Here is a 24887-nt window from a genome sequence, read left to right on the forward strand (position 1 = left end):
ATGTGTGAGCATCATGCAAAGGAAAAATTTCAGCTATAGTTGGGCTATGCTGTGACGTCTCTCTGTTCCTATCTCCCTGTCTCACTTCCTTTTTCATCTGTCTCTTACAAAATGATAGAATTACACAGGTGCAAAGTCCCAGTGAAGCTTTGGCAACAACAATAATAAGCTGAAAAATTGTGTGAGATGAAAAATTTATATTAATTTTTAAAGCTAAATTGTTAAACTTCTTTTCTATCCATAGGATAATATCCTTTGATATCCAATTCATAGAATCAGAATCAGAAACAATAAATGTACTAATGCTCTAGTATGTCACTGTATGCCTTAACTTTAACCAGCCTCTTCATTTTCTTTAAGCAGAGTTCAGATGATGAAGACTGCTCAGTGAAAGGAAGGAATCGTCACATTGTAGTCAATAAAGCAGAACTCCCTAACTCAATTGAAGCTCTGGAAAGCTTTAAACTGGCCAGGGAAAGCTGGGAGTTGCTCTATTCCCTGGAATTCCTTGACAAGGGTAAGAATATTCTTGCTGGGGGCCTGGCGTAAGGACTGGTGTAAGGATCCAGGTTCGAGCCCCCGGCTCCCCACCTGCAGGGGGGTCACTTCATAGGCAGTGAAGTAGGTCTGCAGGTGCCTATCTTTCTCTCCCCCTCTCTGTCTTCCCCTCCTCTCTCAATTTCTCTCTTTCCTATCCAACAAGAATGACAACAATAGCAACAATGATAACAACAGTGTTAACAAGGGCAACAAAAGGAGAAAAAAAAAAAAGCAGCTTCCAGGAGCTGTGAATACATAGTGCAGGCTCTAAGCCCCAGCAATAACCCCGGATGCAAAGAAAAAAAAAGAGTATTCTTGTTCTATTAGTGCTGCTTCTTTATTTTTGTTTTCTGGTAGTGTCACAGTATCTTCTTGGGTTTTTTGGTTTGTTTGTTTTTTCTTTTGAAGTAACTTTGCTTTCTAAGACCAAATGTTTTATTTATTTATTTTTAAATATTTTTTACTTTATTTATGTAATTTGATAGGACAGAGAAACTGAGAGGGACTGGGGATGGAGAAGGAGAGAGAAACAGATACCTGCAGTGTTGCTTCACCACTTCTAAAGCTTTCCCTCTTTAGGGCTTGAATCTTGTGCATGGTAACACATGCACGTAGCCAAGTGTGCCACTACCCAGCCCCTTATTTTATTTTTTTAAAGAATTTATTTATTCATGAGAAAGATAGGAGGAGAGAAAAGAACCAGCCATCACTCTAGTACATGTGCTACCGGGGATCAAACTCAGCACCTCATGCTTGAGAGTCCAGTGCCTTAACCGCTGTGCCACCTCCCAGACCACACTATTTTATTTATTTTAATGACTTTTTTTTTTTTGTTAGGGTAGAGAGAAATTGAGAGTGGAGGAAAATAGAGAATAGAGAAAAAGAGACACCAGCTTCACCATTTCTGTAGCTTCTGCCGGGCAGATGGGGACTGAGGGCTTGAACCTGGATCCTTGCACACGGTGATGTGTACACTCAACCAGCCTCGCCACTGCCCAACCCCTATATATGTTTTAGAAGTAGTGTCACACCTCTTCAAAATAATGTTATCATGCTACAGCCTCCTTGGAGGAAAAGTAACAGTATCCCTCTACCCTTAGAACCTGTATGTTTTATAGAATTTTTTTTTTTCAAATAGGATAGCTAGTCAGTTCTTAGTTCTTAATATTCAAATGACCCTGTGCCTCATAGCTCCTGCTCAGATGATATATTACAATCAAGGTGAAACTACAGTTGGAGTGTGAGATGTTCTTTTTTGTTTGTTTCCTTCTACCAGGCTTATGACTGGGGTTAGCTTTTGATCTTTAAAAAAAAAAAAAATTGAATTTCTGGCCTTTTTTTTTTTTCTGGGTTTATTTGTGATTTAGTTGTTTTGCCTACTGCTTTGTGTCTTGCTCAAGCCACATGTATCTAAGTATCTGTGTTCTCATTTCTTTTGTGATTGAATGAGTCCTGAACTTAACTTTAAATTGATATCAGGAAGTCAAGCTCTTTCTTCATACTGGAGGTTTGTTTATTGGTCTACAGCTACCCCTAAAGCCACGAGTAGTTCACTGTGTGAAAATAAAAAATGACTTTTTCTGGGCAAAACCTAAGTTTTTTTCTTAAAGATTTTTGACAGGACAGAGAAAAATTGAGAGAGTCAGGGAAAATAGAGAAAGAGACACCTGTAGTACTGCTTCACCACTTGTGAAGCTTTCCTCCTGCAAGTGGGGACTGGGAGCTTGAACCTGGGTTCTTGTATATTGTAATGTGTGTGCTTGGTCAGGTATGCCACCCACTGTCTGGCCCTAAAACACAAAAGTTTCAAAAGGTAAGATAGTAGGTGAAAAATATTTAGAATAGTTTCTAGCACATGACACACACTAAGTAAATCTTTGTCGCCAATAAAAAAATGTTGCTTGTGTATTACTGATAAGCAGTGAGTTCTAACTTTACTACCTAGTTGAAATTCTTGGTCTTTCTAGATTGCTTTAAAAATCTGTATTGTGGGTGGCAAAGGTACCATAAGGGCTATGTGAAAAATAACTGATGCCTGAGACTTCAAAGTCCCAGGTTCAGTTCTCCTCTCCCCCCACCATAAACCAGAGCTGAGCAATACTCTGGTAAAATTAAATTTTAATTTAAAAAATTAAAATTCTGCATCCAAAATGACTTTTCTTTTTTGATAATTTCTCTCCCTTTGTTCTCTCTTGCTAAGTTTGTTTTGTTTTCTACTTGTGATGTATTTTTTGTAAATTTGCTTTTGAATTCTTGCTCAGAATTTACAAGAATTTGTCTGGCCTGGAAGACGGATACTTGGCTTTGGTTAAGAATCTTCCTCACCGATATGATCATCTATCAGGTAGCATCTTGTTGATTTTTTTTTTATAATTAAAAAAATATTATTAGATAGAGACAGAGAGAAATTGAGATGGAAAGAGACAGAAAGATACCTGCAGCCCTGCTTCACCTCTCATGAAGCTTCCTCCCTGCAGGTGGGGACCAGGGACTTGACCTTGGGTCCTTATGCACTGTAATGTGTGTGTTTAGCCAGGCATGCCACCACGTGGCCCTGCATCATGTTGATTTCAAATAGTTGTGTCTAAATCAGATGATTACTATTGTTAACCATCCTAAGAATGTAAAATGTGTGTGTTTCTCTGTCCATGCCTTTAGTAGCTAAGGGATTATGGCCCACTTTCATCTCAAAAATTTCAAAATAAGGGCTGAGGTAGATAACAGTATGGTTTCATAGACTCTCATCCCTGAGGCTCCATAGTCCCAGTTTCAACCCCCCGCACCACCATAAGCCAGAGCTGAGCAATGCTATGATAAAAACAACAAACAAACAAAAAAACTCCAAAATAACAAAGATGTGTCTTCTGTATTACCTTTGTTATGCTCAGTCACACCCTTCTACAAAAGCTAGGTTTGAACTTTCATTAAAAGGTGAATACTTGGGAGACAAGCAGTAGCGCAAGAGGTTGAGTGCACGTGGCGCAAAGTGCAAGGACTGGGGTAAGGATCCCGGTTCAAGCCCCCTGCTCCCCACCTGCAGAGGAGTTGCTTCACAAGCAGTGAAGTAGGTCTGCAGGTGTCTATCTTTCTCTCTCCCCTCTCTCTGTCTTCCCTCCCCTCTCCATTTTCTCTCTGTCCTATCCAACAACGATGACATCAATAATAACAACAATAATAACTACAAGAATTAAGAAAAAGAAAAAAAAGGACAACAAAAGGGAAAATAAATAAATATTTAAGAAAAAAAAGTGAATACTTCTCACACCTCCTTGACTTTAGTGGAAACTTCCTGTTTTGCTTTACTGTTCTCAAGCTGCTTACTCTCCCAGTGGAATAGGCAGTTCACTAGAGAGATGATACACTTACCACCTCCATTGTTGGAATGGATGGATTGCTTTTAGTGGCAAATTATAAAGAAGTGTTACATCTAAAAGGATACTTTAGGGGGGCAGGCAGCGGTGCATGGGGTTAAGCACACATAGTAGGAAGCACAAGGACCCACTCAAAGATCCTGGTTCGAGCCCTCTGCAGGTATCAGTCTTTCTTTCTTCCCATCTCCCTTTCATCTCTCAATTTCTCTCTGTCCTATCCAATAAAAATAGAAAAAAATAGCCGCGGGGAGCATCTGATTCATTGTGCAGGTACTGAGCTCCAGCAATAACCGTGGAGGCAAAAACCAAAAAGACAGATACTGTAAGGGGCTGAGCCATGGTACACCCAGCTGAGCACACAGATTACCTTGCATGAGGATCTAGGTTTGAGCCCCCTCTCTTCACCTGCAGGGGGGACCTTCACAAATAGTGAAGCAGGTCTGCAGGTGTCTTTCTTGCTCCCTTTGTATCTCCCTTTCCCTTCTCAAATTCTATCCTTTCAAATAAAATAGAAAGGGGAAAAAAGAAGATTTTAAAAATAGATACTGGGAGCAATGGATTCATGGTGCCAGCACTGAACCCCAACAATAACCCTGGTGGCAATATTAAAAAAGAAAAATAAATGAAAAGATACTTTATTGGGGCTGGGAGGTGGTGTACCCAGTTAAAAGTACACTTTACCTTGTGCATAGACTATCAAAGAGCGTGTTTTAATTTTGTTTAATCTTGGGAACTAAAACTAAACTGGAGAGATAGCTCAGCATTAGAGCCAAGCATTTATGTGTGCAAGGTCCTAGGTTCATTCCCCAGAAGCACATATGCCAGAGGTGATGGTGGTCTGTTCTCTTTCTCTCTCATAAAAACAAAAATATATTTTAAAAACAAAGCAAAAGGTAAACTGATGGGGGCCAGGTGGTGGCGTATCTGGTTGGGTGCACGTTACAATGTGCAAGGATCCTGGTTTGAGTCCCTGGTCCACTGAGGGGGAAAGTTTTGCAAGTGGTAAAGTAGGACTCAGATGCCTCTCTGTCCTTTTTTTTTAATTTAATTTAATTTTTTTTTTTTTGCCAGAGTGCTACTCAGCTCTGGCTGAGGGTGGTGTGCAGGGGATTGAATTGATTGAACCAGAGACTTTGGAGCTTCAGGCATGGGAGTCTCTTTGCACAACCATTTTGCTATTCACCCCACCCAACCCCCCTTTACATATATCTCCCCCTTCCTTCTCAATTTCTGGCTGTCTGTATCCAATAAATAAAGATATTTTTTAATTAAAAATAAATAAAATGATGTTAAGGGACCAGGTGGTGAGGTACCTGGTTGAGCATACTAAGCCCCTCCTCCCCACCTGCAGAGGAAAGGCTTCACAAGTGGTGAAGCAGGGCCACAGGTGTCTATCTCTTGCTCTCTCTCTCTCTCTATCTCCCCCTTCTCACTTGATTTCTGGCTGTCTGTATCTAATAAATAAATAAAGATAATAAAGTTTTTAAATGAGGGAGTCGGGTGGTAGCGCAGTGGGTTAAGCGCACGTGGCACAAAGCGCAAGGATCTGAGTAAGGATCCCGGTTCCAGGCCTCGGCTCCCCACCTGCAGGGGAGTCGCTTCACAAGCAGTGAAGCAAGTCAGCAGATGTCTGCCTTTCTCTTCCCCTCTCTGTTTTCCCCATCTCTCTCCATTTCTGTCTGTCCTAGACAACAACGATGACATCAATAACAACAATAATAATAACTACAACACTACAACAAGGGCAACAAAAGGGAAAATAAATAAATAAATATTTTTAAAAAGAAAACAAATTGATGTTAAATAACTTAAAAGAAAAAAGAGCTAAGACCAGAAAGAATTTTCCTACTTATGAAGTGCCTACATTAGAGCATCTAACTTTAACTAGTCTGTTGCTAAGTGTCCTTTTCCTCCTCAGGTGATCGAGCAAATGTACCTTCTTTGTAGTTGCTCACTAGTTGCTTAACTAACACTGGAGTTTTTTTTTTAATGAAATCTTATTTATTTATTTTGGACAGAGACAGAGAAAATATGAAAGGGGATGGGGCGACAGATACAAAGAGATATCTGCAACACTGCTTTACCACTTGTGAAGCTTACCTCCTGCAGGTGGGGACCAGGGGCTTGATCTCAGATTGTAGCATGTGCACTCAACCAGGTGCACCACCACCTGGCCCCAACACCAGGGATGTTTGTTAAGGTCGATTTATTTCTTTTATGAGAGCAGGAAAGCCTCCAAGGCACCCATCCAGCCCATGCTGTGCCAGGGATCAAACCCAGGGCCACAGGCATGCAATTCGTACACTCTGGCCCACTGAGCCATTTTCCCAGTTGCTGGAGCCTTTTTTTTTTTTTTTTAATGCCACTTTTCTCCTTCCTTACTGTTATCTTTCTCAGGGTCAATATAAAAAGGCTATAACCAGCCTGCATCATTTGGCAGCTCTGCAGGGGTCACTTCCTCAACCACAGATGGCTGGCCAAGGGAGCTTGGAGCACCAGAGGGCGCTCATTCAACTTGCCACCTGCCACTTTGCTCTAGGGGAGTACAGAGTGAGTATTGTGCACAGAACCCTCGGATATGTATGGTCCTCCAGGGCTTTCTCTTTATCCTAGAATGGCTTTTAAAAAATTAGCACTCAAGTACTTGAAATGTAATCTTTCTGTCTAGACTGCTTGTGAAGAAGAAATTTTTTCTAATTATTTCTTTATTAGGGGATTAATGTTTATAGTTGACAGTAAATACAGTAGTTTGTACACATGTAACATTTTCCACATGAACAGTACAATCCCCACTAAGTCTTCTGCCGTCAAGTTCCAGGACCTGAACCCTCCCCCCTCCCCCCACACCCACCCCAGAGTCTTTTACTTTAGTGCAATACACCAACTCCAGTCCAAGTTCTGCTTAGTGTTTTCCCTAAGTTTCCTCTTTGCTGTAGCCTCCCGTAAATTAGACTTTGGTTCTTTTCCAGTTGCCTGTTCATTATTCACTTTGTTGGAGGATGATCTGTCTTCTCTCTCTCTCTCTCTCTCTCTCTCAATTTTCTTTCCTGGAATTTTGTTTGATTTTTTTTTTTTTTTTTTAGAGGGGGTTTATATCACCAGGGCTTTACCACTCTTGAGTCAGCTTTTTCAGATAGAGAGCAAGAGAAAGACACCATAGCACTGAAAATTCCTCCATTCTCCAGTGGAAACTGCCATTTTCTCCCACAGTTATAGACATGGTGTGTGTGTGTGTGTGTGTGTGTGTGTGTGTGTGTGTATTTTTATTCATTTCTGTGACCTTGCCTTCATTCCTATCTAAGCCACACCTACACCTATTACTACATCCAAGTATTCTTCCTTTGTCCTCCTCCCTACCTTTCAGATAAGGGAAGCAGCACCTGACTTCTTCTGGTATTTTCCATATTCTCTTCCCTCACCATGATAGTCCGTGATAGTATACAAACGAAGATTCCTTGTCACAAATGATCCAGGTCCTGGTGGAATTGGGGTTCAGAGCCCTCTAGTCATCTTCCCCTAACATTTTCTTCCTCTGGGATCATGTACCAAAATTCTCTTTGGAGTGCGGAAGAAGGAATTCTGGCTTCTGTAATTGCTTCTCCACTGATCATGAAAATTGTCCCATAGATCCATACCCTCAGCCTAATATATGGACATATTTTTCACAGGTGATATTATGTTATTCAGAGCACCCTATTACCAGTGTGTTAAACTGTTTGTTCCCTTAAATGTTTAGTACATAGATTTAATCTTATACTTGCTAGGGTTAGAGCAGCAAAACCCTGGGGGTGACCAAAAAAAAGTCTCAAGATAGAGGTACAGGTTTCTGTATGCTCCTGTTTCTCAGTTGCATGCTACAAATATTTTATGTCATGTTAAAGTATTTGGTTTCAGTTTCAAAGAGCTTCAGGTGACTCTTCTTGTCTTCCATAGATGACATGTGAAAAAGTCCTTGATTTGATGTGCTGCATGGTACTCCCCATTCAAGATGGAAGCAAGTCACAGGAAGAACCTTCAAAAGTAAAGCCCAAATTTAGGAAAGGTACTGTAATGGGGTTTGCTTTTATTTATTTTTTTATTCTTTTTAAAAAATATTTATTTATTTATTTGTTATTGGATAAAGACAGAGAGAAATTGAGAGGGAGAAAGGAGAGATAGAGAGGAAGAGAGAGAGACACCTGCAGACCTGCTTCACCACCTGTGAAGCGACTACCTTGCAGGTGGGGAGCCGGGGGCTTGAACCGGGATCCTGACCGGTCCTTGTGCTTTGTGCCACGTGTGCTTAACCCGCTGCCCTACTGCCTGACTCCTTGCTTTTATTTTTGTAAAGGTAACTTGAGGACTCAACATTGGAAACCATTTTACAGTTTGTTGGCTGGTTTCATAAGCAACTGTAAATTTGTATTTTTTTTTCTCCAAAGTTTGCTTTATTTTTGTCTCTTTGAGGAATATACATGAACTCTTTTTCCTGCTTTTGCCCTAGGAAACCCTGTGAATTAGTTGAAAAATCATATCCCTCTTGTGCTATTTTAAACCTTACCTCAGTTTGCAGGTTGTTTGAAAAGCTATAAATTTAGCTCAATGTTTATTTAAGAAAGGAAGAAAGTCTCATCTACTTCCTGCCTTAAAAATTTGAAAGTTGAAGTAAGTTATTCCAAAGAAAATAGAAGATGGGGAGATAGCATAATGGTTGTGTAAAAGTCTTTCATGCCTAAAGTCCCAGATTCAATTCTAAGCACCACCATAATCCAGAGCTGAGCAGTGGTCTAGTCTTTCTCTATCTCTCGCTCTAGCATTAAAATAAATTACAAAATTAAAGGAAAAGAGAAGAAGAAGGAGAATAGATGATGGGACCAGGAAGATAGCTGAGCCATAGAACATAGGATTTCATGTCTGAAGGCCTGGGTTTAAAAAAAAAAAAAAAAAAAAAAAGCCTATGGGGGCAGTAGAATTATGCAGCTACAAAATCCTGGCAATGAAAAAATAAATAAATAAATAAATAACTCTTTTTTAAAAAGTCAAGATTAAGTAGTGATGAGTAGAAATCTCACAGAAATAAAGCAAAATAGATTTAGTGGAATGGAAAGTTTCTTTCACATCCCAGGAAGTGAATATTAGAGAACAGCATCTTCATATGCATAGATGCCAAAATCCTTAACAAACTATCAGCAAGTCAAATATCACAAGTTAAGCGAAGGATATCACATGACCAAGTTTAACTGGGAATGTAGCTGTGACTTAATATGAAAACACAGCCATTAAAATTCACATTAGCAGTTACATGAGAAAAAAATCACACAGTTCTCTTAATTCACTTATGTCTGCATTTATCTGTCATTCATAATTGAAATAATCTTAGCAGACTAGAAATAAAAGGAAACTTCCTCAACAGAATTCATCACTAATAAAACATTAAATGTTTTCCTCCACTAAGGTCAGCAACAAAGCAACAATACAGAGATGACTGCTTTTTAACTGGGTTTAGCACACCAGAGATTCTAGCCAGTGCAATGGGTAAGAAAAGAAGTCATGACCAGGGCCAGGTGGTGATGCACCTGGTTGAGCACATGTTTACAGTGTGCATAGACGTGGGTTCAAGCCCCTGGTCCCCACCTGCAGGAGGAAAGCTTTGCCAGTGGTGAAGCAGTGCTGCAGGTGTCTCTGTGTCTCTCCCTATCTCCCTGTGCCCTCTAGATTTCTGACTATTCAGTAAATAAAGTTAATAAAATTAAGGGGGAGTCGGGCAGTAGCACAGCGGGTTAAGCGCACACGGCGCAAACTTCACAGACCGGAGTAAGCATCCCAGTTCAAGCCCCTGGCTCCCCACCCTCGGGGGGAGGGGGGGCAGGGGTCAGTTCACAAGCAGTGAAGCAGGTCTGCAGGTGTCTGTCTTTCTCCCTCTCTGTCTCGATTTCTCTCTTCCTATCCAACAACAACAAGGGCAACAAAATGGGGGAAAAAATGGCCTCCAGGAGCAGTGGATTCGTAGTGCAGGCACTGAGCCCCCAGAGATAACCGTGGAGAAAAAAAAAAAGGGAAGAAAGATGCTGTCATTATTTATTGCCATGTATTTGACTATGTAGAAAATACTATATTAGATCACTAGTAAAACATATATTTAAAAAATTCTAAGGAGTCTGCTATGGTAGTCATAACAAGAAACATAAAAAAATGAAATAAATAATTTTAATGAAAGATGTGAAGATAGCTAGGAGATAGCTCATTCGCTCCCAGCCATGACATGGGAGCACCCTGCGAAGAGTAAGCTTCACAAGTGCTGGAGCAGTGCTGTGGTCTCTCTCTTCTCTGTCTTTTCTACCTCTTAACCTCTGTCTAAAATATATAGTATGCATGCATAGGAATGATAAAACCACATTCTTTTTTTTTTTTTTTTTAGATAGAGACAGAGAGGCAGGAAAAAAGTGAAAGAAACCACAGTACTGAAGTTTCCTTAAATGTGGTGAGGCCGGCCTTGAACCGGCAAAGCAATGCACTATCCAAGTAGACTATTTCCCTGGCTCCAAAACCACTTTCTGATTAACAGTCATTTTGGGAGAGAGGTAAAGCATTAGATCAAAGAAGAGACAAGACTTGTGATATTTTACTTTAAAATGTTGAAGGAGAATATTAGCATTTTACAAATTGAGAGATGGGCATACTGATGTTTGTATTCGCTGTATACAACTATATATATTCAAAAGTGGTTTAAGCGTGTTTTAAATCATGTAGCTGTTTTGTTTGTTTGTTTTTGTTTTTTGCCTCCAGGGTTATCATTGGGGCTCGGTGCCTGCACTGTGAATCCACTGCTCCTAGAGACCCTTTATTCCATTTTGTTGCCCTTGTTGTTATTATTGTTATTGTTATTGCTGTTGTTGTTGGATAGAGAGAGGAGAGGAAAACAGAGAGGAGGAGAGAAAGACAACAGCAGACCTGCTTCACTGCTTGTGAAGTGACACCCCTGAAGGTGGGGAGCGAGGGGCTCGAACCCGGATCCTTAAGCTGGTCCTGTACGTCATGCCATGTGCACTTAACCCACTGCTCTACCGCCCAGCCCCCTTCTGTTGTTTTTTTAAGATTTATTTATGTGGAGGGGCAGTGGCACGCCAGGGTAAGCGCACACAGTCCAAAGGGCAAGGACCCGTATGAGTATCCAGTTCCTGCCTCCAGCTCTTCACCTGCAGGGGGGTCGCTTCACAAGTGGTAAAGCAGGTCTACAAGTGTCTTTCTCCCTTTCTGTCTTCTCCTCTCCTCTCAATTTCTATCTGTCCTATCCAAAAAATTAAAAATAAATAAACAAAAATAACCCTCGGAGTAGTGCATTTGTAGTATAGGCACTGAGTCCCAGCAATAACTCTGGAGGGAAAAAAAATTATTTATGAAAAAAAGAGAAAGAAGCAGATCATCACTCTGGCACATACAGTCCCAGGAATTGAACTCAGAACCTTTTGCCTGAGAATACTGTGTTTTATTCATTGCACCACCTCTCAGACCACAATCTGTCTTTTTTTTTGTTTTTTTTTTTTTAACCAGAGCACTGTTCTGCTCTGACTTTTGGTAGTGCGGGGCATTGAGCCTGGGACTTTGGAGCCTCAGGCATGAGAGTCTGTTTGCATAACCATTATGCTATCTACCCCTCCCCCTAATTTATCCTTTTTTTTTTTTAAGAAAAGGAAGTTATTTTAAATATTTATTTTCAAACTATTACCTATTAATAACAAGCTGATTGTGCTCTTTTGTTAGGTTTGGATCTAAAGCTTCAACCTTGTACCAGCAAAGCTATCATGCCTTACTGTCTGCACCTAATGTTAGCTTGTTTTAAGGTAAGCATGTGGTTGATAAGTCCGTTTGAAATATAGTTCTGTTGATCTGAAAGAACTTGAATTAAGAGTCTTTTATGTATGTATGTTTATTTATCTATTTATTAAGTAGAAAGGGGGAGAGAGAGAAAGAACCAGACATCACTCTGGCACATGTGCTGCCAGAGGTTGAACCCAGAACCTTATGCTTGGGAGTTCAGTGCTTCATCCACTGCGCCACCTCTTGGATCCCTTCTTTTTTTGAATTGAGAGTCTTGTGAGCAAATATAAAGTTGTGTTTGTTTGTTTGTTTTGCCTCCAGGGTTATTGCTGGAGCTCGGTGCCTACACCATGAGTCCACTGCTCCTGGAGGATATTCTTTTCCCTGTTTGTTGCCCTTGTTGTTTAACGTTGTTGTGGTTATTATTATTGTTGTTGTTGGATAGGACCAAGAGAAATGGAGAGAGGACAGGAAGACAGAGAGGAGAGAAAGATAGACACCTGCAGACTTGCTTCACCACTTGTGAAGCGATCTCCCTGCAGTTGGGGAGCCAGGGGCTTGAACTAGGATTCTTATGCTGGTCCTTGCACTTTGTGCCATGTGCGCTTAACCCACTGCGCTACTGCCCAACCCCCTACAAATATTAAGTTTTAATGGGTAAGTAGGTATGTGAGGAGAACATATAGGTTAGATGTTAGCAAATATATTAAACATTAAAACATAAAGAGGAGAAACTTCTATTAAAGAACAATTCTTTTATTTTTATTATCATTATTATTAGTGACTTAATATTGATGAACAAAATTACAAGATAACAGGGATACAACTCCACACCATTCCCACCACCAGAGTTCCAGATCCCCAAACCCTCCATTGTAAGCTACAGCAGTTTCCCCAAGGTTGCAGATATGGGTACAGATAGTTTTTAAGTAACAACTACACTGGGCAGAAATGAATAGGAAATGATCCCCATTCTTAAGAAGATGCAAATACCAGCGGGGCTAATGAGCAAATACAAACCCTGTGTACCATCAGGCTCAGTAAATAGTTCATACATCAGTTTGTAAGGCAGAATTTTATCACTGCAGACTGTTGTGCGCGTAGAGAGCTAGTGAGTCTAGCCTGCTAACAATCACAGTGAGTAAGGTTGGAGGGAGAGCTCAACAGGTGCGCCTCCTGCCTTGCCCTGCCCTGCCCTGCACATGACCCAGATTGGAACTAAGATGAACACTAGCAAGGGCCTGCCAGAATTAAGAGACTATTTAAAGACTTTTTATATGGGAATGTTTAATTGGGAATATTTAAAGGAGACCCTTGACTACAGGTAAACTGGGAACTTAGAGTTGAGAAGCTTAATTGCCTCATGAAGGTTCAGGAGCAAAAAAAACAGCATTGCTTTAGGGCAGAGCTTCTCAAACTTAACTCATAATCTAAATCACCTGGCATGATGGAACCCATTTAAAGTGTGGTTTTCGGTACCGTGCTTCACCAGGAACAAAAGCATCCTGCTTTCTTCCTGGTGTTTCACTGCCTTTCCTTCTCCTCAGATCCTCTCCTAGATGACTTCTTGCCACCCTCTACCCTCAAGTGTCTATTTTTTATATATATTTATTTATTTCCTTTTGTTGCCCTTGTTGTTTTATTGTTGTAGTTATTATTATTGTTGTTGATGTCATCATTGTTGGATAGGACAGAGAGAAATGGAGAGAGGAGGGGAAGACAGACAGGGGAAGAGAAAGAGAGAAACCTGCAGACCTGCTTCACCACCTGTGAAGCGACTGCCTTGCAGGTGGGGAGCCGGGGGCTCAAACCAGGATCCTTATGTGGGTCCTTGCACTTTGCTCCACCTGAGCTTAACCCGCTGCGCTACCGCCCGATGTCCCTCAATTGTCTATTTTAAAGAAACCCCCAATTTCTTTTCCTTGTTATACAAGGCAATTCATCCTTCTTTTATCCTTTCCCAAACTCAAAGCTTCAGGCCCTCCATGCATTTCTAGCCCCCCACACACACTGCTTTCCCCTAGTGGGTATATGTGGGGGGGGGGCAGTGGTTTGGGGTTCTTGGGCTAGACCAACCCTGCTTAGAAAGCAGTTGAGCATTTGCAAGCAAGTGTGTTTCTGCTCCTTACAATAATTATCTTAATGACATATTTTCATGTAACAGCACTTTTTTTTTTTATGAAGTGGCATTTGTTGTATTTTGGACTATCCTCTGATTTCCTTTTCCTCCTTTAAATCTTGTCTTACAGCTTAGAGCCTTCACAGACAACAGAGATGACATGGCACTGGGGCATGTGATCGTATTGCTTCAGCAAGAGTGGCCTCGGGGAGAGAATCTTTTCTTGAAAGCGGTCAATAAGATTTGCCAACAAGGAAATTTCCAATATGAGAATTTTTTCAACTATGTTACAAGTATCCTTTTTTCCTATATAAGAAACTATGATCTTTGGTGCTGGGAGATAGATCACCCAGGAAAGTGCACATTTGGTTATGCATGAGAACCCGGGTTTGAGCCCCCAGCACTACATGAGAGCACCATACATGATACCAGTGGGAACTTTTATGAATGGTAGAGCTGTGTAATAATAGCTCTATTTCTCCAGCTCTGTCTCTCCTTCTCTATGTATCTGAAACTATGGGGGTGGGGGAAGAGCTATGAAATCATGTAAGTGCCCAAACAAATTCTGATTTTCTTAGAATGAATATATACCGAAGAACCCCCCTCCAAAATAAATAAATAAAATGAATGAACCATTCTGGGTAGAAGAGAGGGAATGCATTGGGGTTGAAAATGAGACTGCCCCAACTGGAACAACCCTATTCCATCTTTCACTTCTGGTGGCTTCCAGGAAGGAACTCCAGATGTCTAAAGTAGCAGCCTACAGATTTCTGACAGGCTCAGAAGTGCTAGCTTAGCCACAGAAAGTAATAGCTGATTTGCCGTCATCTATTAAAGAGGGTGTGCTGAGCCCTGAGATCACCATGCCATTACTGACTGCCACAGCTGCAATGAGTTCCCACTAAAGATGCCACAACTTAGCTGTCACTTTCAGTGATAGGAACTCTTCATACTATTTTTTTTCAGATAAAGACAACTTGTGATTGAAAGTTACATATCCACCTGGGCATTTATATCTTAAAATTCATGGCTTGTCTTAATACATTTTTGAGTTCTGGAAATCTAAAATCTTTGTCCAAATGCCTACATCAATAGTCCCATCCTGTTGAGGGGATATACAACATCCCCCCTTCCACAATTTGATTTAAAAAAAAAAAAAAAAAAAACCAAGATTTTGCTCTTGTTTAGAATCTGTTATTATTTATTTGAGAAACATGTTCATAGGGGGCCAGAAGTGGTGTACCCACTTGAGCATACATGCTGCCATGTGTGAGGACCCCAGTTCAAGTCCCTGCTCCCCATACCCTGCGGGGGTATGTTTAATAAGCAGTGAAACAGGTCTGTAGGTATTTCTCTTCCTCCCCCTCTCTACTCAGTGTCTGTTTTTCAAGTAAAAGAAAGAAAAAAAAGGAGGGGTAGGGAATGACCACCAGGAGTGGTCGATTGGTTATGCAGGCTCCAAGCCCCAGCGATAACCCTGTAACAATTAAAAATAATAATAATAATAATGAAGAAAAACACATTCATCTTTGTGAGGTGATTTGGCTAGTGTCAGAATCATTAGTTTTGGAGTCTAAGCTCCAGTACTGATTCCTCAGTCACTGATGTGGAGTGGCCATGGCCACATGGTCCTCAGTTTTTGTGTCTTCACCCAAGAGAATGGACTCCTCATTTCTACACGCGACTCACCTGAATCTTACCCGCAGATATTGACATGCTAGAAGAATTTGCCTATTTAAGGACTCAGGAAGGTGGGAAGATTCATCTGGAGTTACTGCCCAATCAAGGAATGTTGATCAAGTAAGTATACGGTCTTTTTTGTTCACCCATGTGTACTGTTCACCTTTTGTGTGCTTATAGGAAATGTCTGTAGATGTCTACACCTTTCAAAAATGTCATAGAGACTGGTTAATACCTGATCTCTGCTTCTAAAAGTAGATGTGATTCTAGGTATCTTTTTGAAAGAGTTGACATTTCCTTAGCCACATTTCTGCTCAACACTGGTTAAATTTGGTTGTTTCTGTCACTTCTGAAACTTCTTCACAGACAGAAATGTTATTCACGATATCTTTTCCTATCTGAAATTTACAGACCAATTCTACAAATGTCTGATTAGTCACATAAGGTGTGCTTTTAATGAAGGAAAGCCATGCTGATGTTGTCTGGGATTAGGAAAATTCATTAGGATTTTAAATTTCATTTATAAGCTGTACATGGGGTTCAGCATTTAACAGAAGCCTGTTGAAGCAGTCCTCATTGATTACATAGGCTGAAGAAAAGTAGCCAGATCTAGTGCCTCCAGATGAAACACGCCTGCCCTGTGAAGTGATGGTGGGGTGCTTGGTCTCAGGCATGCCCTCCCAACACTTAGATGGAGTGAGTGACCATTTATGATTTTTAAATAGCTCATAAATCTTGCTGCTATCCTCCGATACTCATTGTAGTTTGGATGATATACCCACTGTGCTATAATTGCCATGCCTAGCTTTCTTTCCATACTCCTCCTCCTTTGCGTCCCGCCTATTTAGCGTGTCTGTAAGTCAGTGTTAGAGTCACTGCAAGAGACTGAACCCTGAGCGAGGAACCAGTGCTGTTAACGCTGCAAATATTCTTCCTGTCCCCTCACTTGTGAAACAAACGAGTTGACAAGTCGTCGTCAAAAGCAAAAACCCACATCTTGTTCTGTCTTTGCAGAACCTTAGAAATGATGAGAAAGGGAAGTGAAAAATGTACATTCTGTATTTCCATAAGCTCAGCTGCCTGCTGCATGGCAAACATCACTTTAATCCTGACAAGAACAGGGGCTTGCAGAATCCATTCAACAAATTAGGAAGATTAAGTAGATTTTTTTTTCCCCAATCTTGTGTTACTAAATCTTCTAAATATTTGAAGTAAACAAATTGTCTTTAAAACATATGCAAGAATTTCTATACATCAAAATATAAGATGGGATGAACACGCTTCATTCACCTCCCCCTAAGTTTGTAAATAAAAGCTGTGACTAAAACGATTGCTCCTTTTCCTAATATTTGAGAGTAAAGATTATGCTGTGATATAGGAGCCTAGCTAATAACTCATTTCATGTTTTGTGTTTCTCTTATAGGTTTTGAGGCTAGACATACAAACATACCTGAAATCATTTTTAGTTAATTCCCATTAAAGCTCAGCCACACAAACATGTAGGATATGTAGGTATCCTTAGTCATACTAACCTCCATTTGAGATTAATCTCAAATTTGATTTAAAATCAAACATGTCTACAGCCATACCACCCTGAACACGACCTATCTCATCTGATCTCAGAAGCTAAAATCAAACATCTAGAAGATTCTCACCTTAGATAATGCCTAAGAAAGTTTGTGGACATGTGAGAAAGTGCATCATCAAAAAGTTAACAGTCAAATCTTTGAACATTTTTTAATCTTTTTTTTTTTTGCCTCCAGGGTTATTTATTGCTGGACTTGGTGCCAGCACTACAAATCCGCTGCTCCTGGAGGCCATCTTTCATATTTTTATTGGATAGGACAGAGAAAAGTTGAGAGGGGAGGAGAAGATAGACAGAGAGACACCTGCAGACCTGCTTCCCTGCTTGTGAAGCGACCCCTCTGCAGGTGGGGAGCCCCCGGGCTCAAACTGGGATCTTTGTGTGGGTCCTTGCAGTTCATTGTATGTGCGCTTAATCTAGTGCACCACTGCCCGACCCCCTCTCTGAACTTTTTTAATCAGTGTTTGTTTGAACTAAACAATGACAGGTACATACAGGCATCCCTGCGTTAAGGAGTGAAAACAAAAGGACAGTGGCTACCCAAATAGCATTTTTGTTAGGGGTTGTTTAGGGGAAGTCAGGGGTTCATTACATGCATTTCCAGCCTGTGAGGGATGTTTCCGAGTTACTCTGCCTTGGTCAATATAACTCTTATTTTCTTGTAACTCCCAATTAGGAATACCTGCTATTCCATCAGTTTGGAAGCAGGACTTGGTTGTTAACTTAGTGAACTCACCTTGTAGCAACTTTCCTGGTTTTCACTGTGAGTCTTAAGAGTTCATTTGAAATCTGACTTTTTTGGGTTATTGTTGCCTAAACCAAAGCAGACATAACCATCTGCATCAACAGCAAGCTCATACTAATGGAAACCTGGTTGAAATCCTGAGTTAAATGACCTATCTTCCTTTCCCCTCATGGCCCTGAAGCCAAGGCTGACATTTTGGGTATCCTCCCAGCTGAGTGGCAGAGATGTCGTGAGCACTGTATAAAACACCCCCTCTACCCTCAGGGAAAGACTATGAGTCCATATAGTTGTACACCTGGAATCAGCAGGTACAGTACAGTACAGACACTGAGGGAATCAACGCCTACCCGAGCTCATTTGTTAAGTAGATGGTTTGCTCCCACATATTTCAAACAGTAATAATTCTAAGCTGGTATTTCTGTATTTTAGTTGCATTAGACTGGATGACAGTGGAAAACATTGCCCTGTGTGTGCTCTGAATTGGGTGGATAATAACAATCTGAACATCACCCTGCTAATGTACCAAATCTTTGTTGTTACAGAACTCAGCAAAGCCATGGGTCCCAGACTCTCTTTCCCTCATCTCTTCTTTTCTCAGTGCTTTTGAAATTCAGACTCAGTCTTTCTTGCTCAAAACAAAACCAAAAGAAACAAAAAATTGCCAGCCCCTCTAAGTCCTCTTGGAAGAGCCTCTTCAATTGGGGTGTCAGTGGCTTGCAAAGATGGTCACCAGACATCACCAGGTTTATTTCTGGGATTGGCATGGGCCTGCGAAGAGTGGAGGGTGAGGAGGCTGGATTTGAAAAATGTGTCTTCTCAAATGTTAACCCCTCTCCCTATGGCCATTCAATTGCATTTCATTGTCCTCTTCCTCGGTGTTGACTTTTTTTCTACGGAAATTGGAGTGGGCCAAACTTGGGGACCAGGAACCCAGATACCTCTGGAAGGTCGCCCGTGTCGGTGCATCAAGAGGCCCACTCACTTCTCCCTTCCCCCACCCCCAAAAGGTTGCCACCTTGGCCAGGGGCTTGAGGGGGTGAAAGGGTTTCTGTACCGTCTGCTTCCAGTCCTGTGCTTTTTCCTTGGAGTGTTGTTTTTGCAGTGCAGGGTGAGTCGGTGTGGGTGTTTGAATGCTGCTGTTTGCTGTTTTTTAAAGGCCTTCTAGCCCTCCCCTGGGGTTACTGCAGCAGGAATTCTTACCTGTGCTTCAGCCCAGCATACAGACTGCTGACAGGTACCAAGTGGAAAAACACCTGCTCATAGTGTGCTGTTTTGTCGACATGTTTTACTGCCCATGGTTTTCAGCTCTTTGTTCCTCAGTGCTCTTTCTCATGCTTTATTTCTTTATTATTTTTTTTTATTTGTTCTACATTCCTTGGCAAACCATCTGGTTGTAATATTGTAACATTTCTTTTTTTTTTTTTGTTTTATCCATAAGTTGCCAGTGTTTTTGTGTTCAATTTAAAAATCATTATGGATCTGGAAAAAGTTACGTAAAATCGTATTAGATTAAGTAAGTGCACCTTAGGTAAGGCCCTAAACTATAAATATGCTTTGCTTTTGATAAAACCTAAGGCATTTGATCATAAGCACTTAATGATGCTGAAGTTGTTTTTTTTAAAACCTGCATTATTGATTATCAGAAGGAATGAGAAAGGAGAATGAAGAAAGAGGACCAGAACACTGCTCAGCTCTGGCACAAGGTGGTGCCAGGGATTGAACCTGGGACTTCTAGGTCCTCAGGCATGCATGTTGAGGCCATCTCCCTGGCCCTGCTATAGTATCCATATCTAGGAGGCTGAGCTATCTCCCTGGCCCTGCTAAAACTTACTGAAGTAAATTTCTATTCTTGGATTTTCCTACTGTGACCAGTGTTGATATTTTACTATATAAATAGGGATTTATACAGAACGTTCTTCTGCCATTGATACTATTTTCTCGCACATTACCTCACCTTTCTGAATTGAAAATATTTGGTAGGGGCCTGAAGGGGGCACACCTGGTTAAGTGCACACATTACATTGTGAAAGGACCCAGATTCAAGCCCCTGGTCCCCACCCCTTCAGGGGGAAAGCTTCACGAGTGGTAAAGCAGGGCTGCAGATACCTCTCTTTCCTTCTCTACCTCCTCCACCGCTCTTAATTTCTCTCTGTCTCTATCCAATAAGTAAATAAAAAATAAAAAAACCTTTATAAAAATATTTGGTAGAGTAGGATGCCATACTTCTTAGCTAATTTATCTTGTTCTTTCAACCACAAAACCTAGCTAATTCTCTTCACCCCAACTTATTAGTGGGCTACAGCATCAGCTAGAAGTGGAATTGAGTTGTGCCACCCTTGATCTGTAGAAACAGTTCCACCAGACTTGAGCAGCAGCGCAATAACACTGTGTTATTTTGGTTTTATTAGGATTAAGGGGAGAATTCGCTCTGAGCCCTAGTGTTCTTTAGCATACTGTCTGCAAACACCAGTAACTCTTGTTGGGCCAGAGGGTGGACTCCCACCTGCAGTTGCAGTCTGCGCCCAGAACAACCTCTCAGGGCAGAAAGGTTGGTCGGTGGCTGTTCCCAGTGGGACTCATGGCCTCTGCCCCAGTGACAGCTGCCCTCTTTACCAAATTGACAGCTGAGCTTGACAAATTGACAGAGAAAATTATGCATTCTCCTTGGAACATCCAAGAGACACTTCCTTTATAGTTGTGTAAAATGGCTGTACCCCCCTTATCCTATGTTTTTTTTGTCAGTGTTTCCTTTTTATAAATAATTTTTTTTAAAAAATTGGCAACAATAGATAAATAAAGCCTGTGGCTTTATGTTAATTATATTATAATTTATATATTTTTAAAAAATGGCTTGTGGGCATTGTAGCATGTCCTGTCTTAGCTTTACAAGTCTGACCAAACCTGGGTTTTTGTTGTTTTTGTTTTAATCCTAATGCATTGCAACTTTGTTACTTTTGCTATGCCTTATCACATGTGAAAATACAAGTTTAAAAAAAATCAGAAACATTTTAGAGTGGTTTCACCAGTTTTATTGTGACTGAGAGAGAAAAATCTAATTTGTCTGAAGTTAGAAGCAGGGGTGGGGAATAGTTAGGTGGTTTCTGATGGTCTACAACTACCAAATTCCTGAACCAACAGTTGAAACTCCTTTATCTTTTAATTGAACCCACTGCATTTTGCTAGATCCCCCCTGCAGTCTTCCATTTGTTGTCTTTTGTTCTCTGAAGTTTCCTTTGTTTTTCTCCTCTAAAGCGCAGCTTTTAAGGTACAGTTAGAGACCTTGCTGGTACTCCAACTGACCCTTCCACAAACAGGCAGGACTCCTGAGCAGCTGAACAGATTGAACCTCCCCACCTGAGTCTGGATGGGCTCAGCACTCAGACAGCGGTGCTCTCCTGTCCTGGCACCACGAGGAGACTGACATGCTTACTGCCTGGAGATTGTGCCCAGGCCCTCAACCCTCCCTGAGCCCCAACTGAGGGCCAGCAGCCTGAGCTCAGCCTGGCTGCCTTCTTCAGCCTTCCTCCTTCTGCAGCCAAGATGGTCTGCACCCAGTTCAGCCAGTATAACTGACTTGGGTAGAGGTCAGCAGGGGAATCCATGTGTCCGGAGCTATAGGGTACAAAAACACAGAAGGTGACATTTATATGACAAAACTGAACCAGACATTTATATGTTCAAAACAACCTTTCTTTGGGGGAGGATGAATGCCCCTCTAGTTTTAATTCTTCCTGAGAAAGAATGTTGCTTAGGACTGAAAGAGAGAAAGGAAGGAAGGAAGGAAGGAAGGAAGGAAGGAAGGAAGGAAGGAAGGAAGGAAGGAAGGAGATAGATCTAAGGCAGGCTTTGCTCCTACCCTAGAAATACGGACCAGTGATGCTGGATCTAACCCTGGTGTCTTCTGTTTCCCTATTGCTGCCCTCAGGCACCACACAGTCACACGGGGTATCACCAAGGGCGTGAAGGAGGATTTCCGCCTGGCCATGGAGCGCCAGGTATCCCGCTGTGGGGAGAACTTAATGGTGGTTCTGCATAGGTTCTGCATCAACGAGAAGATCTTGCTCCTTCAGACTTTGTCCTGATGGAGATGTCTCTGCTAGAGACAGCTCAGAACCTTGAAACTTTGGGGTAAGACATAAAAGCCTCAATAGATGTCTTCTGTTACAATTCTAAAACAAGAAGAAAACCATCTGAGTCCTAGCTCTCTGTGTAAAAGCAGTTCCCAACAATCTGAAAAGTTACTTCTATTTTTAAGAGTCATTTTTTGTAATTTTTATAAGAGAATTAACTCATTTTGTAAATAAAAAAATCATCCTGAATTTGCTTTTGCACTTTCTTTAAAAACAGTTATTAAGGAGCCAAGCAGTTGACACACACACTTGCTTGAGCACACACTTCACCATTGTGAAAGCAAGCCATATGTCCCTACAGTGAGGTTGTGGATAAAATTCTGCAAAGAAAAGCCAGGAAGAGAATGACATCTTTTGTCTACTGCAGGGTATTGACAAAGTTAGATAAGAGACATAAAAGGTGGAAGCGTTGCATGACATAATACAAACACCTATGATGTTTCTGTGACCATGGAAATTTGGGAATACACGTAACCAGAATTAATGCTCAAGGAATATTGATCACCAAGAGGAAACTACTGTCTCCATACACTCTGGGGAAAACAGTTTACACAAATAAGAAACTAAAAACAAACACTAGCAATGTGTTTTCCTACCTAATTCCAATGTTTTGACAAACGGTATGTTAAAAATCTTACAAACTGAGGACCCAGGAGATGACTCAGTGAGTGCATGCCTTACCGTGCATGAGGCCCTGGATTTGATCTTTTTTTTATATATTTATTTTATTTATTTATTCCCTTTTGTTGCCCTTGCTTTTTTATTGTTGTAGGTTTTATTGTTGTTGTCGTTGTTGGATAGGACAGAGAGAAATGGAGAGAGGAGGGGAAGACAGAGAGGAGGAGAGAAAGACACCTGCAGACCTGCTTCACCGCCTGTGAAGCGACTCCCCTGCAGGTGGGGAGCCGGGGTTCGAACCGGGATCCTTATGCCAGTCCTTGTGCTTTGCGCCACCTGTGCATAACCCGCTGCGCTACAGCCCGACTCCCCCTGGATTTGATCTTTGGCACCACATATGACAACCATGGACAGCATCTGAGCAATCCCACAGAAGATGGGGCAATGATTTAGACTCTCTCTTTCTCTATGGGGCATAAACCAGCTCCCCCTGCTCCATGCTGCATTGCTGATAGCGTGGCCTATTGACATAATCATTACTCCCACCAGTTAAAAACCATCGCAACAGTTGCTAAGGACGCTTCCACCTTCCCAGCATGCCTTTTGCCTCTCTCCACCCCCTTTCCTAGCCATCTCTGTTCCCGACTTGCCACTTCCAGTTTTTACCCTATAAAGCCCACTGCTGTTCCTGGTTTCGTTCTCTCTTCCTCTCTTTTCTCTCCCGCATCCTGACCTGAAGAAGGGCTGGCGTGCAGAGCAGGAGAGGGCCATTGCTGTTAGGCGCCACGTGACCTGACCCCTTGTGCTCACATCTGACTCTGTATTACCACGCCGCCACGAGTTCCTGGATCCTCTCTCCTGCCCGCAATGCTAGCCCAGCATTTCTCTCTTTCTCTCTCTCTCTCTCTCCTCCTTCCCCACCCCACCCCAAAAGAAAAAAAAATAAATGAATAAACACTGTTTCCAGGTCCCAGGGAGTCAGTGGTGGATCACCTGGTTAAGTGGACACATTACAGTGCGCAAAGACCTGGGTTCAAGCCCCTAGTCCCCAACTGCAGAGGAGAAGCTTCATGAGTGGTGAAGAAGGGCTACAGGTGTCTCTCTCTCTCCTCCCCTCTATCCCCCTTTCCTCTCAATTTCTGGCTGTCTCTATCCAATAAGTAAAGATAGTAAGAGGGTCAGGAGGTAGTGCCGTGGGTTCAGCACACAAAGCGCAAGGAATGGCTTAAAGATCTTGGTTCAAGCCCCTGGCTCCCCACTTTTCACAAGCAGTGAAGCAGGTCTGCAGGTGTCTGTCTTTCTCTCCCCCGTCTCTTGCCTGTCTCTCTCAGTTTCTCTCTGTCCTGTCCAAAACAGTGACAATAATAACAATCACAACAACAACAATAAAACAACAAGGGCAAAAAGGGGGGGGGATAGCCTCCAAGAGCAGTGGATTTGTGGTGTAGACACCGAGCCCCAGCGATAAGCCTGGAGGCAAAATTAAAAAAAAAAAGATAGTAAAAAAATTTTTAAAAAAAAACATTGGTCCCTGAAGACCACACTTGTATCACACATGTACAAGTTTCTGGGTTTATTCTCTGATATGGCATTTTTTAAAAGCTGGAATTATGCTAAGAAATGTATCTTTAATGGAGTCATGGCTTCTGGAGCATATTACATAGAACTTTTTAATGTTTTATTTTATTTTTTAATTTTTGCCTCCATGGTTATTGCTGGGGCTCCGCGCCTGCACTACGAATCCACTGCTCCTGGAGGCCACTTTTTCCCTTTTGTTGCCCTTATTGTTTATCGTTGTTGTTGTTACTATTATTGTTGCTATTGCTGCTGTTTTTGTTGGGTAGGACAGACAGAAATGAAGAGAGGAGGGGAAGACAGAGAGGGGGAGAGAAAGGCAACACCTACAGACCTGCTTCACCGCTTGTGAACGACCCCCATGCAGGTGGGAAGTCCTTACACCAGTCCTTGCGCTTAACCTGCTGTGCTACCTCCCGGCCCCCATACATAGAACTTTTAAAGAACTAACCCTATCATTATTATTAGTTTGCCTCTAGGGTTATTGCTGGAGCTCCATGCCTGCACCACAAATCCATTGCTCCTGGAGGCTATTTTTGCCCTTGTTGTATTATTGTTATTGATGTCATTGTTGTTGGATAGGACAGAGAAGTGGAGAGAGGAGGGGAAGACAGAGGGAGAAAGATGGTGGCCATTTTTTCCTTTTTTTTTTTTTTTTACCAGAGCACTGCTCAGCCTTGGCTTAAGGTGTGTGTGTGGGGGGGGGGGTAACCTGGGGCTTTGGAGC

The 24887-nt window shown here is 41.7% G+C and overlaps 1 protein-coding gene and 1 long non-coding RNA gene across 5 annotated transcripts in view; one reads left to right on the top strand and one right to left on the bottom strand.

The window, feature by feature from the left end:
- The window catches only part of INTS10 (integrator complex subunit 10), a 38976-nt gene extending 17025 nt beyond the window's left edge, over positions 1–21951 (top strand). For 2 of the 4 annotated variants that reach the window (XM_060181565.1, XM_016187986.2), the window contains exons 10-18: positions 364–517; positions 2802–2884; positions 6309–6461; positions 7845–7953; positions 11652–11731; positions 13958–14120; positions 15534–15627; positions 18994–19071; positions 21763–21951. In XM_060181565.1, the coding sequence (XP_060037548.1) occupies positions 364–517; positions 2802–2884; positions 6309–6461; positions 7845–7953; positions 11652–11731; positions 13958–14120; positions 15534–15627; positions 18994–19071; positions 21763–21919 (1071 nt within the window). In that variant the 3' untranslated portion in view covers positions 21920–21951. The remainder of the gene's footprint in view (positions 1–363; positions 518–2801; positions 2885–6308; positions 6462–7844; positions 7954–11651; positions 11732–13957; positions 14121–15533; positions 15628–18993; positions 19072–21762) is intronic. The other 2 variants (XM_060181573.1, XM_007522741.3) reach the window with 2 other exon arrangements.
- LOC132535552 (uncharacterized) lies at positions 21064–21831 on the bottom strand. Its single transcript, XR_009547334.1, has 2 exons — positions 21709–21831; positions 21064–21449 (listed from the first exon to the last, which is right to left on the bottom strand). It is a non-coding gene; the product is annotated as an uncharacterized LOC132535552 (long non-coding RNA).
- Positions 21952–24887: the final 2936 nt, after the last annotated feature.

Source organism: Erinaceus europaeus, chromosome 2 (genome assembly GCF_950295315.1).
Source record: "Erinaceus europaeus chromosome 2, mEriEur2.1, whole genome shotgun sequence".
NCBI classification, from domain to species: domain Eukaryota; kingdom Metazoa; phylum Chordata; class Mammalia; order Eulipotyphla; family Erinaceidae; genus Erinaceus; species Erinaceus europaeus.